The sequence below is a fragment of the Mytilus californianus genome, unplaced genomic scaffold (assembly GCF_021869535.1).
Source record: "Mytilus californianus isolate M0D057914Y unplaced genomic scaffold, xbMytCali1.0.p SCAF_11, whole genome shotgun sequence".
In the NCBI taxonomy this organism is placed as follows: domain Eukaryota; kingdom Metazoa; phylum Mollusca; class Bivalvia; order Mytilida; family Mytilidae; genus Mytilus; species Mytilus californianus.
In genome coordinates, this window is record NW_026262593.1 from 73,822,874 (window position 1) to 73,835,825 (window position 12,952).

Genomic DNA, 12,952 nt, shown 5'->3' on the forward strand with positions numbered 1-12,952 from the left:
TATGGTATCTCTATCTGTTAATGGGCTTAATTTTATCAGTCCGACTGTCGTATAAAGGGGTATATCAAACATCATGATACATTATTAAAATAATTTACTGAAAGTCTGAATACCAAAAGAAAATTTTTTGATCCTCCCAATTTATTTTTTGTTAAAAAAATATTAAAATATTTGTTAAATATTAGATTGAAGTTTAACAAAATTTTGGTTTGGTTAGTTTTCTCTCAATTTTGAACTGTGCAAAATTACGTATACAGACAAATTTAGTTAGAAGATCTGACACAGTAAATTTTTATTCAATGCAAAATACACATAGGTGTTGTGTTTCTATTGACATTCAGTATATTTCAGCATTTTTAATATATCTTGAGGAAAAAAATGACGATACTTCAAATTTATGTGTGTTATTTTGATGGGCATAGTATTAATTTCTTCTACATATTTTTCTTCAAAACTTGAACTATGTACAAATTGCAATCAATATTCACGCGAAGCAAATGCAAAATATTAACATTATTATTATTGAATATGTGGGTTCATTAAGTACTTTAAAACCTCTAGTCATATATATACTGTATATATATCATTATTCAAATTGTGTTGTTCCATTTTCCCAGTACAAATAAACTCATCAAAATAAGATTTTTTGAATTCCATAAATTATGTCCAAAATTTTCACATCTTATTTTAACAAACATTTAACCCAAAATCTTTGATATTAAAATTAACTTTATTTTTTTTTACCTTTATACATGTAATAATTAATACAAAGAAGATAACAGGACATGCCAACAATGACAGACCATACAACAATAGGAAAAACAAACCACTATTCACAAATTGTACACATATAATGAACAAAAACAAACATAAAAATCACAGAGAGTCAGGATAGCCTGTTAATGGATAAGCTTACAGTGGTTTATGTTTTTAAAGACTCAGTTATCATTTGATATAAGTAAACATTTTTTCTATGCAGTGTTTGATGAACAGTGACAACCTTGGTGATACATGTAGCTATCAATATGAAGAACAGTATAATCTCAGACCTCATCGACTTACTAGTGGTTATAATGTAGGTATCATTGAAATTTCATTTTTATCAAAATTTACAGTATTAAAGCTAGATACGATAACGTAACCCCACTCACAGCCTTACGCTCGTCGGGGCTACTACACGGTCCCATGTGTCATAATGTAGCACACCGTTGTGATTCACAACAAGGGTTTTATGGCAATATTTAAAGAAATTTCATTCACTTTAACTCGAGTGGGGCTATGGTATCGTATCTATATTAAAGACTACACAACAAGATGAAGCATCTCCTTGTTGTCATGGCAAAGATGCTCTATTTTTATCTTATGAGCTAAAGAATAAAAGAATTCAAGAAATTTCAATGTACTAACTTCATGTTTAATCATTTTGTTCATTTGAGATCACTCTGTGATTATTGTCTAGAGTGTCTACAAGGTTCTGATACTGATCGTATAGCTGTTTATTCAATCTAACTTTTATTGTTCCCCGCACACTGTGCAATGCGGAGGATATGGAAATGCCGGGTCTGTCCGTCCGGATTTGTAAGCGCTCAAGAATTTTTATTTTTTGACCGGTTGACCTCAAATTTATAAACAAGCGTTATAGTGAGAATCTCTTGGCCAAGTTCAAATTTGGGAAAATCCCTATTTTTATAGGAGTTATTGCCCTTTGATTGATTTTTTTAATGAATTTCATTTGTAAATATTCTAGCTTTTTTATTTGTATATTAATTGACTTCAAATTTATATACAAGCTTTATAGTGAGAATCGCTTGCATTTGTTATTTCAGTAGTGGTTTTCCAAATCCCATTTAATAAATATAGCATATAAAAATTTTTGTCAGTAATCAGGGATTCACAATAATAAATGCACACATTAATTTATGAATTTTCAGTTATATTTTTAAAATAACATTTATTTTCAGTTTGCTGTACATGCTTCCACATCATCAAGTCAGGAAACAACCAGTTATTTTGAAACTGAAAGTTGCTGCAATACTAATAGTCAGGGTACAGAAGCATCCGTTATCAGAATTGATAGACTTGGAAAATTTAATGAATTCTTGGAAGCATGTGACATAAGCCCTGTAAAGTGTCTAACTGAATCTTTAGAGAAGTCAAGTGAGAGAACAAAGAGACGATATCTATCAAAAGCAAATACTTGTATAACTGCTCTACTGAACACTATTTGTCCTGATGATTCTGAGTTCATCAAAAAGACTCTATTTGGAGAGCAACAAAATGACAAAAATAAAACCACAAGCTCTTTGTTAGATGCTATTGTCAGATCATACATGGTTGCAAACACCTCAACATTGAGGAGACAGTTATTATCAATAGCAACAAATGATTACAGTTTTGCAGAAGTCAGTGCCAGTATACCAGGATTATCTCACTACAAGTTTTATTCTGCTAAGAAGCATGCACAAAATATTGGTTTAGGTGTTCCTGCACAAACATCAAAGATTCCTCGTTCGAAAATAAATGATGGACAGCTTGACCATTTTTTAGACTTCATTACTTCAAACCACTTGATCAAAGATTTACCAATTGAAGAAAAAACATTACAGCTTTCAACTGGAGAACTCATTCAAACACCAAATGTAATCAGAAGTATTGCCCCTGCAACAATCATCAGGCAGTATACACAGCTATGTGAGGATGAAAACATTCAGCCTTTAGGTATTTATTACATTTGGAATACAATTTTGCTTAAACAGTTTGAATTTTATGAATTAAGGATGTTCGCTGGTGACGTCAGCCATTTTGTTTACAAAATTTGAGGTTTTCCGGTTAATCCCATTTCATTACCTTGAAATATTATGTGCACAAACGTTCTATTTTTAACCGCCTCGATGTGGTAGCATGCTCGCCTTGGGGGTGGCATGTCTTCCTGCGGACTGTTACCTTGTGTGATAGCACGTTAAAGATCCGGTTCAGCGTGTCCGACTAGTACAAAACAGGCTTCATTTCATGTTTATGTTCATTTCATACATACACTTGACATGTTAAATATTGTAAAAGATTGGTGTTATTTTTAGGGCCAAAAGACCTTCCGTCTTAAACAATTTTAATTTCATTTGCAGGCACAAGTACTATGTACAAGATTTTGACCGACTGCAGCGCTTCAGTCAGACAGTCTATGGAGGGTCTTGACTACTACATTTCCGAGGGAAGTCGAGCATTTACAGATCTGACAGAAACTGTAGAACAGTTAGATTTAACCTTGGATGAAAAGCAGAAAACACTAGATAATTTGGTGGTAGCAAAGCATTACTTGAAAACAGATTTTAAGGTTTTTATTAGTTTTTATATTCCTTTTTTCATACGACTTCAAAATATTTTGTGATTGTACATTGTTATAAGGTTATGGGTCTGTTATCCATCCATAGAATTAATGGTTTTGTGTCTAATTTGGGTAGTTTACAGAGCCTTATGAAATGTTTACACATTTTATTGGCATATTACTTTGGCTATTTTTTTTAATTTGGGATTCTGGCTTCACATGTTTCTGAAAAAGGGCCAAAAAGGGTCAGATACAGTACTTTCGTTATCCCCCTTCCTCAAAACAAAGTTTATGGGGGTATATAGGAATATGACCTTCAAAACAACCATTATTCTATATATATATATATATCTTCTCAGAAGCCAATCCAAAGATTGAATCAACTATGTTCTTTTTTCAGCTACATGTAAATAGATCATCATCCATAGCAGACCACTGTTGTTCATATGCTTTGAGTGAAGAAAAAGGACCCTTCTGCCAAAAATGTGATGACCATTCACATACTGATGAATGCCTACAGTGTTGTTTTGTTGATGAAACATTATCTTTTATTTTGAAGAGTGCAATTGAAAGACACTAGGATAATCCTGAAGCTGTGCTCTTTAAGGTATTTTTAAATTCTGGTAAAACTTTATGTCCTAGTTCATTTCTAAGGTACTGTGTGACGAATACAGATGTAATTTGGTATGGAGATGCATTTTGGATAGAGACAACATCTTATCAAATTTCATTCCTCATCGTTTTTGGTTTCAATGTAGATAGATCACAGTTCTTTTCTCAAGTCCTAAATGAATAACAGTTACATGTATGCGACTTGGCATAGGAGATGCATCACCGAGAGTCTGATAGCATCCTTCCAAAAAATGTAAATTTGACCTACATCTCACATTTCACTGGTTTTCTTAAATTCTAGATATAATTGTGAGAATGAGGTGAATATGAACTTGAACATTAGCATAAGTTTTATTGTATTTTGTTCTAATATACAAAAAAAAGTTCAAAAAGTTTTTTGTTTTAGGTGGAAAAAGCAGTAGCTGATATTTATGAATGGAAGAGTCATATCCTTCGATCAAAAAATCAAGAAAAGGCAAGACAAGCTGTTGTGAACTGTCTCGGGGAAAATGAGGCTTTCGTGGTAGCTGACTGGGCCATGAAATTTTTACCGCGAAAATTTAGAGAGGGCCAGACAGATTGGTTTGGAAAGAGAGGCATTAATTGGCACATCACATTTTCTATGTTAAAAGCAGAGGGAAGTGTGATTTTTCGTACACATGTGCATATATTTGAACAACCCACCCCTCAAGATGCAGCTACAACTGGAGCTATTCTTGTCGATGTGGTTAAAAATATTCCATCTGTCAAAAAGGTCAACATATGGTCAGATAATGCTGGTTGCTAAAAAAGTACCTTGACCATAGCCACTTTACATCAAGAGCGAGGCAAGAAAATAAAATCTACAATTTTGTGAGGCTCAGGATGGGAAGGGCCCATGTGACAGGAAGGCATCCCATATCAAGTCAGCAATAAAAAGACATGTAAACGAGGGCAATAATGTGACAACTGCAGACCAAATGAAACTGGTATGTTAATTATATTGATGGCAATGAGTTTAAGAATATTTGATATGCAATTATAGTCAAAGTTTAATCCTAGAAAAATTGAATTATTCAACTTTTTAATTTTTAGTCCCCTACCAACGAAGTTGAAGGGGACTTTAGGTTTGTACTCTGTCCGTCCGTCCATCCGTCAGTCCGTCTGTCCGGCAAATCAGATTTCCACACTATTTTTTGTCATGCTTGAAGATATTGGTTTGATATTTGGTATATAGTATAACCGTGACAAGTTTTAGATTAAGTTCTAATTTTGTTCCGGTCGGATGATTTTTTGCAGAGTTATGGCCCTTGGACTTAGAAAAATCACATAAGTAATGTTTTCCGCACTTGTTTTCGTCATGCTTGAAGGAATTGACTTTATATTTGCCATATAGTTTAACCATAACAAGTTATAGATCAAGTTTGAATTTTGTTCCGGTCTGATGATTTTTTTGCAGAGTTATGGTCCTTGGACTTGAACAATTCACTCAAATAATTGGTTTTCCACATTTTGTTTTTTAATGCCTGAAGATATTAACTTGAAATTTGGCATATAGTTAAACCATGACAAGTTACAGATCTAGTGCGAATTGTGTTCCGGTCTGATGATTTTTTGCAGACTTATGTCCCTTGGACTTAGAAAATTCATGCAAGAAATACATTTTCCACTAGTTTTTTGCCGTACTTTAAGATTTCGATTTGATATTTGGTTTATAGTTTCACCATTACACGTTACAGATCAAGTTTAATTTTTTTTGCTGATCTGATAATATTTGGCAGAGTTATATGATCCTAAGACCTAGAAAAATCACACAATTATTCAATTTTCTGCATTTTTGTTTTAGTCATGAATACCGTTATATTGATTTGAAATTTGGTATCTATAGTTTTAACATGACAATTTACACATACAGTTCGAATTTTGAATGGTAGGGGACTATGTATTACCATGCAATACTCTCAGAATGCTGGATACTATCCATGCTGGTCTGTGTCCACACTTGTTTTCAATGAGTTTCTCATATGTATTGCAGTATACGTATGAACACTGAGGTTGTGAGTTCGAACCCCGCTCGTGCGGGTGCACTCGACTCCAATCTTAATTGACTAGGATTGTCAGGTTTCCTATCGAAGGTATGGTTTTCTCCGGGCACTCCGGCTTCCTCCACCAATAAAAACTGGCCGCCACGAAATAGCACAAAAACGGTGCTTAAAAGTGGCGTTAAAACTCCAAAAATCATAAAAATTAAATTGTACTAGTATCTCATTATTTCATCTTGGAAGTGTTTTGATACAAAAAGTGCTAAGACAATTCTTTTACACAAAAGTAAAAACAAATACAGGTTAGTTTCATTCAATTTGATTCATTAACAAATAATGACAAAAATACCTAGGGAGCAATCAACAAAGACAGACATACATACACGGGAACACAAACACACAACGACAGAAAATAACACAAGAAACATTGAAAACTAAAAAACATGGACAACTCCTATAATAACCAGGAGTGAACCCAGGTGCTCCGGAAAGGTAAGCAGTTCCTGCTCCGTCAACGGCACCCGTTGTGGGGTCCCGACAAATTTCATCATTGCCAAAAATGTATTTTACCTATCAAGTGCATGCCAAATTATCATCTTATTTCTTTTATCATTTTTTTTAAGGCAATTGATTCGCAACAAAGAGGCCAGTACAGGGTGAAAGTTATAAGTGCTGTTATTAATGCTGATGATGAAAAGGTCTCACTGAGAAGTATTCAATTGATTTCTATGCTACACAATTTTAAGTTTACCGATAATGGATTGCAAGTTTGGAGAGCTTATGATATTGGTCAAGGTAATATAATTTTATGATTTATTTATCAGCTCAACTGTAGCTTGAGGACCCATTTTAGTCACTTTGGATATCATTGTTAACATTTCTCAAAAATATTTCATTAAACCTGAGAATGGAAGAAAGCTTCCTTCTTCTATGATATTTAACTGTATCAATTTCTGCTACCCACATAAATGTTTCTAGATTATAGTTTAAGTGAACGATAATATGTTGCCTCTCCCATCATAATGTTATTTTGTTAATCTGTAATGGTACATGTATCTTGTTACAATGTGATATCTCTTGACCAAATTTACAAAATCATAACCAAAATGGTTTGCATAAATAATATAAGTGAAGAAAGATTATCTATTTTTGATACTCCAGGTGACCAGAAAGAAAGAAAAAACTGCGGGTTATGTCATTTGACCTTCAGAATTTATCTGTTATAAATTCACAACTAGAGAATTTTTGCTATATGCATGAATCTTCACGATTTATACAATAATCAGTTGTAATTCACAGTTTCTATATATACATGTATGTACTTCAGTATATTGATATTAGCATCCATACAAGATCCCTTTTAATTAATTTATAAGAAATAATATATTTGCTTATATTTTACATTTTAGAAAAGTTGATATCATGGAACAGCATTATTGATAAGAAAATTCCTGTGATACAGATTTTTGTTCATCATGATTGGTCTTATTCCCAGTTTGCTACAGTGGGTTCAGAAGTTGTTGACAGAGGTAGTTATGTTTTATCAGATTGAAAGAACAGTGTATATGTAACAATTTGTTTTTCTTTGTGAAATAAGTTTCAAAAGATACAATGAAAGAAGAGATATAATGTATAAATTCATGATACAAAATCCATGTACATACATTACTTTTATTGTTGTTCTTCGTATCAGAGTTAAGCCTTCAACATGGAGCAAAAGCTCACACCTTCACAACCATTATATGGCACAATCCTTACAAGGTCTTGTATAGAGAACTCTTATGTTATACTATGATGGATTTCATTCATATTTTGCATGATGACTTTCCATCATATGAATTGGTCATATTTCTCCAAACTTTGTTTTGTTTAGTATAACAAAACACTGAATTTTCTATTAATGTTTTGTAGAAGATGATGATGGTGATAATGATGAGAATGATAAAGATACACAAAATGATAATTATGATAAAGATACAACAACTACAGAGCCAGTTCTTAAGAAGAGACGGACAATAGCAAAAATCTTTACTTGTCCTGAAGAAGGATGTACACGTTCTTTTCAACATTCATCCTCATTAGATTACCACATCCTGTTGGGTTACTGTAATATAAAGGAAGAAAAACTTAGCCTTGCAGATAGAACAAAGGTTTTATATGCTCAAAAATTGGAAGATGGGAATTTAGGAGTGTCATTTACAAAACAACCTGCCAACAACAACAACACTGCTACTGACAAACTAAACAAAGGATGGGCATTAAAAGTGAACAAACCAAAAACAATTTTCACACAAGACCAAAAGGCTTACTTGCATGAAAAATTTATGATTGGGAAAACAACTGGAAGAAAAGAGGATCCATCAAAAGTAGTGAGGAGATGCGATATGCCTTAAAAAATGGAGAAAACAGGTTCTCTAGATCTCAATATCTAACATCACAACAAGTATCTAGCTATTTCTCAAGACTTGTGCAAATAGAAAAGAAGATAGATGAAACAGATTTAATAGCTGCAACTGCAGACAGTTAATGTTCGGTTTTGAAAAGGAACGTTTTGAAAGAATGTTCTCTTTAATTTTAGAATAAGATGAACAAGTTCATAGTGAAATATCTGTGTTTTATAAGTATTTTTGGAATACTTATTTTTTTTAATATTTCTATTAACTGTAAATTCAGAAAGTAATTAGTGTATTTATTATTGCATATCCCTGACCAGTGATCTCTTATTAATGCGATTGAATTTTTTTTTTGTGAAGGAAAATCGCCACTGAAAATGTCAATGCGAATTTAGGTTATTGCAAACCTGATTCTGACATTTTATACATTTTTCGCATTAATAAAACATCCCAATAATTTCTGAATTGCCAGTATATCTTTTATAACACCTATGCATCAAATACACAACCTTGATCATGACATACCCCTGGTAGGCTAACTACCTTGATTTCTGGGCAGGGAAGTGGCACTGAAAGATAAAAAAAAACTTAACCCCGAAATTTATATATTATGTATTTTGTGGGGAGACATATTGTTTTTGGCTTATTCGTCTGTCCGTCACAAAGTTTCTCAGCGCAACTCCTCTTAAACTACTGAACCGAATTTTATGATGAAACTTGGTATGTAGCAAGGACACCATATGTAGTGCATGTTAACATAAATATTTGATCTGCTAATTTTTGTGGAAGTTATGCCCCTTTGAACTTAGAAATTTGTCAAAAATAGTCTTAAACTAGTTTGTCAGCGCAACTCCTCTTAAACTACTGAACCGAATAGGAAACTTGGTATGTAGCAAGGAAATCATATATAGTTGTGCATACTACCGGGAATTTTGATCCGCTAATTTCTGTTGGAGTTATGCCCCTTTGAACTTAGAAATTTGCCAAAAATCATCATTAATTAGTTTGTCAGCACAACTCCTCTTAAACTACTGAACCGAAGTTGACGAAACTTGGTATGTAGCAAGGACATCATATGCAGTTGTGCATACTACCGGGAATTTTTTATCACCCTTTTTTTGTAGGAGTTATGCCCCTTTGACTGCATCAGCATAGCTATTATTTCTGCTCAGATTAGTTTGCAGAACGGGGGGAGACATATGTTTTTAGACAAAGACAAACTTAAATTCAGGTTAATTTTACATAAATATATCTATATTTCCTTGAAAATGCAAAAATCAAGACCCAACTTTATATATTATTATTATTTGCAAAACTTTCAAAAATGTATACCCTTTCTTATATAATTTTCCCAAAAATGTAAACCAAATTTTTTGGCACATTCCCATATAGCATTTTATAGGACGTTTCAGGCAAGGTGATGGCAATATGATGCTGAAAAAATTGTGAGGGAATATACATTTTTTTTCTGATAAGATTCTGAAATGTACACAACTCTTTTATTTTAATACCCCTCCACACGTATTGGCGAGGTATTATGTGATACCCTCCAAATTTGTGTGTGTCCGTCCGTCTGGCTTGTCTGTCAGTCCCTGATGATTCCAGATGATAACTTGAGAACCAATCAACTAATGTTTTACATACTTTACACAGTGTTTTAATCCTATAAACCACAGGTCAAGTTCAATTTCAGCTAAATCCAACAAAAGGTTTATGAGTTATGATATTTTCAAGTTTTTGCCATCTGATCCCCCCTTTTTTTGAGTTTCCAGATGACAACTGGAAATCAGATAAACCTTTTATTTAAAACTTTACACAGTGCTTCAGTACTACAAACAAAGGTCTAGCTCAATTTTAATCTAAATCCAACAAAAATTTTATGAATTATGCTATTTTCAAGTTTTTGCACCCCCCTTTTTTTTACGGTTTCTAGATGAAAACTGGAAAATTATTTAACCTTTACATAATGTGGCGGAGTATCTTTATTTTTGTTGATTGTTTAGTAAAATATTTTGCCAAGAGACAATGTCAAGCAATTTGAAATGAACTACCATTTCCATGGAAATATGCATATTTTGCAATTTTTTGTCATTTTTTAGGATTTAAGTACATAAAGGTCTGGGAATTTCCCACAATTTGTTTGGGGGGGGGGGGGGAGGGTTAAATCCAACTATATATCTTCTACATATACTATCATTAGTTTAATTTCAAATCAGTGTGCAAAGGTAAAAAAATTCTATTCAAAATGGGCTCCAAAAGGGAATTTTCTTGATTTGGTAAAATGCCAAAATTTGGATAAATAAAGTGTCGTTTAGAATTATGCAGAATTATTATTATGAATAGTTTTTTATATGATATGAAACTTAAAATACAGTACTTTAAGATAAATAACAGCATATTCCACTTTATTGTAAATGTTATACTATATTATGTCAATTAAATTGGTCAGAATTGCAATTTTTGTGTTCTTTCTCAGGAGGCCATTGTATGAAAAATAGATAACACCGTTTCCATAGCAACCCATCATTTTTTTTATTTTTTTTTATTGAAAACATTAATTGTATTGTAGTGTGACTACACACAATAAGTTTAAAGAAATTTGAAAAGGTAGTGTGGCCAGCCAGTATTGACATTGTTTGATAATTACAGAAATTTGATACTAGTTTCTGTGTTACTTGGTCTTTTGTGGAGAGTTGTCTCATTGGCAATCATACCACATCTTCTTTTTTATATACACAGAGTTGTAAAAATATTCTACGAATATTAGAATCCAGCAAATAATGAATCAACAGTGTATACGATTTATTGCCCTTATATGACGTTTTTTCATAAAAAAAAAAGTTTTGCAAAAATAGCTCGAAAACTTTATACATATAAAAAAGAAATTATACAGCAAAATGATCGACAACATTACTAGATATTTACAAACTAACCAATTGTCGTCCTTAAGTGGTAAAGTGTCAAAACCAGGTTCAACCCACCATTGTTTTCTTAAAATGTCCTGTACCTAGTCAGGAAAATGGCCATTGTTATATTATAGTTCGTTTCTGTGTGTGTTACATCTTAATGTTGTGTTTCTTTTGTGTCGTAGTTCTCCTCTTATATTTGATGTGTTTCCCTGAGTTTTAGTTTGTAACCCCTATTTGTTTTTTTCTCAATCGATTTATGAATTTCGAACAGCGGTATACTACTGTTGCCTTTATTTAATCTTTATGTCAATATATCTCAATAAAAATATTAACACAGATGAACAACACATTCTAAATTGTACGTATAGCTTTATCTGATAAGATATGACAATGTACCCGAAGTTTATTTGATAATTTACACAATGAGTTAACGCGAAAAGTAAACGCGCGTTTACTTTCAAGTGCACGTAAAAATACACATGTGAAATTTGTAGTAAACGCCCGTTTACAACTGACTAAACGGACAAAGAGTAAAGGCGCGTTTACTCGGGTAGACATTAGAAATTTCCATTTTGACCGCGTAAACGTAATTAAAGTAAATGGGAAAATTGAAGTTAACTAACGAAATATGTGCACGCAGCATTAACGTGCGTTTACTTTATGTAATGCTTGGTCTGCACCCAACAATACATAACCAAAAATTGAAATAAAAGGATAAACAAAATACGTATAAGTTTTCATTTTTACAATAATTTTATGCTGACAAAATGCTTAAAGGAACAGCAAATGATGCTGTATAGCTAATAGATACATTTTTCTTTTAAAGTACAACTTTTAAGTCTTACGGGAACCCCCTTCCACTCTTGGCAAATGTGTTTATGGTAAAATTAGCCCCACCCCAGTTTTGCGCCTGTCCCAAGTCAGGAGTCTCTGGCTTTTGTTAGTCTTTGTGTTTTTTTAATTTTAGTTCATTTATATGTTATGGAGTTAAGTTCGACGTCCATTTTGATTGAACTAGTACACATGTTTAGGGGCCAGCTGTAGCTGTGTTGAAGATCCATTGGTGGCCGTCGACTGTTTTCTGATCTTTGGTCGAGGGTTGTTGTCACTTGATATAACTGCCACACAGAGACAATCTAACATTCAATAAAGATGAAAGAATAGAAATGCCTGTATTAAAGTAACGTTTTTGTCACGTCAAGAAGAAGGTTACAAATGGTATCTTCTGTTTATTTTTTAAAAGACAATTTGTTTGAAGTGAAAACAGTGCTGCAAGAAAATTTCGTTTATGGTTCATGTATATTTGCGTCCATTCGTTTTTTTGTTTTGAGTTATAAAAAAAACGAAAAACGAAACAGCTTTCATTTTTCGTTTTTGGTGATTTTTAAAAAAACAAAACGAAAAACATAAGTGTTTTCAATTTTCGTTTTTTATTTCTCACAAACCAAAACGGAAAACGAAAGTGTTTACATTTTTCGTTTTTGATTTTTCAAATACCAAAATGAACATTAAAAGTGTTTTCGTTTTTCGTTTTTGTTTTCAATAAACAAGACAAAAATCGACATTTGGATTCAATTCCTGCATTTTGTTTTCTTTAATTCTCGATTCACGTTGTACATTGTTTTCCTTTCTTTTTTCATAGCCATTGACACCCCTGTGTATTTACTACCTAATGTAGACAGAATAGACCGCCTG

At 32.6% G+C, this 12,952-nt stretch overlaps 1 protein-coding gene across 1 annotated transcript; it reads left to right on the top strand.

The window, feature by feature from the left end:
• Positions 1-6,591: 6,591 nt before the first annotated feature.
• LOC127720684 (uncharacterized) lies at positions 6,592-10,482 on the top strand. Its single transcript, XM_052227406.1, has 3 exons — positions 6,592-6,750; positions 7,365-7,484; positions 7,867-10,482. The coding sequence occupies exons 1-3, from the start codon at positions 6,684-6,686 to the stop codon at positions 8,346-8,348; spliced, it is 669 nt and encodes a 222-aa protein (XP_052083366.1). The 5' UTR covers positions 6,592-6,683; the 3' UTR covers positions 8,349-10,482.
• The last annotated feature ends 2,470 nt before the right edge of the window (positions 10,483-12,952 follow it).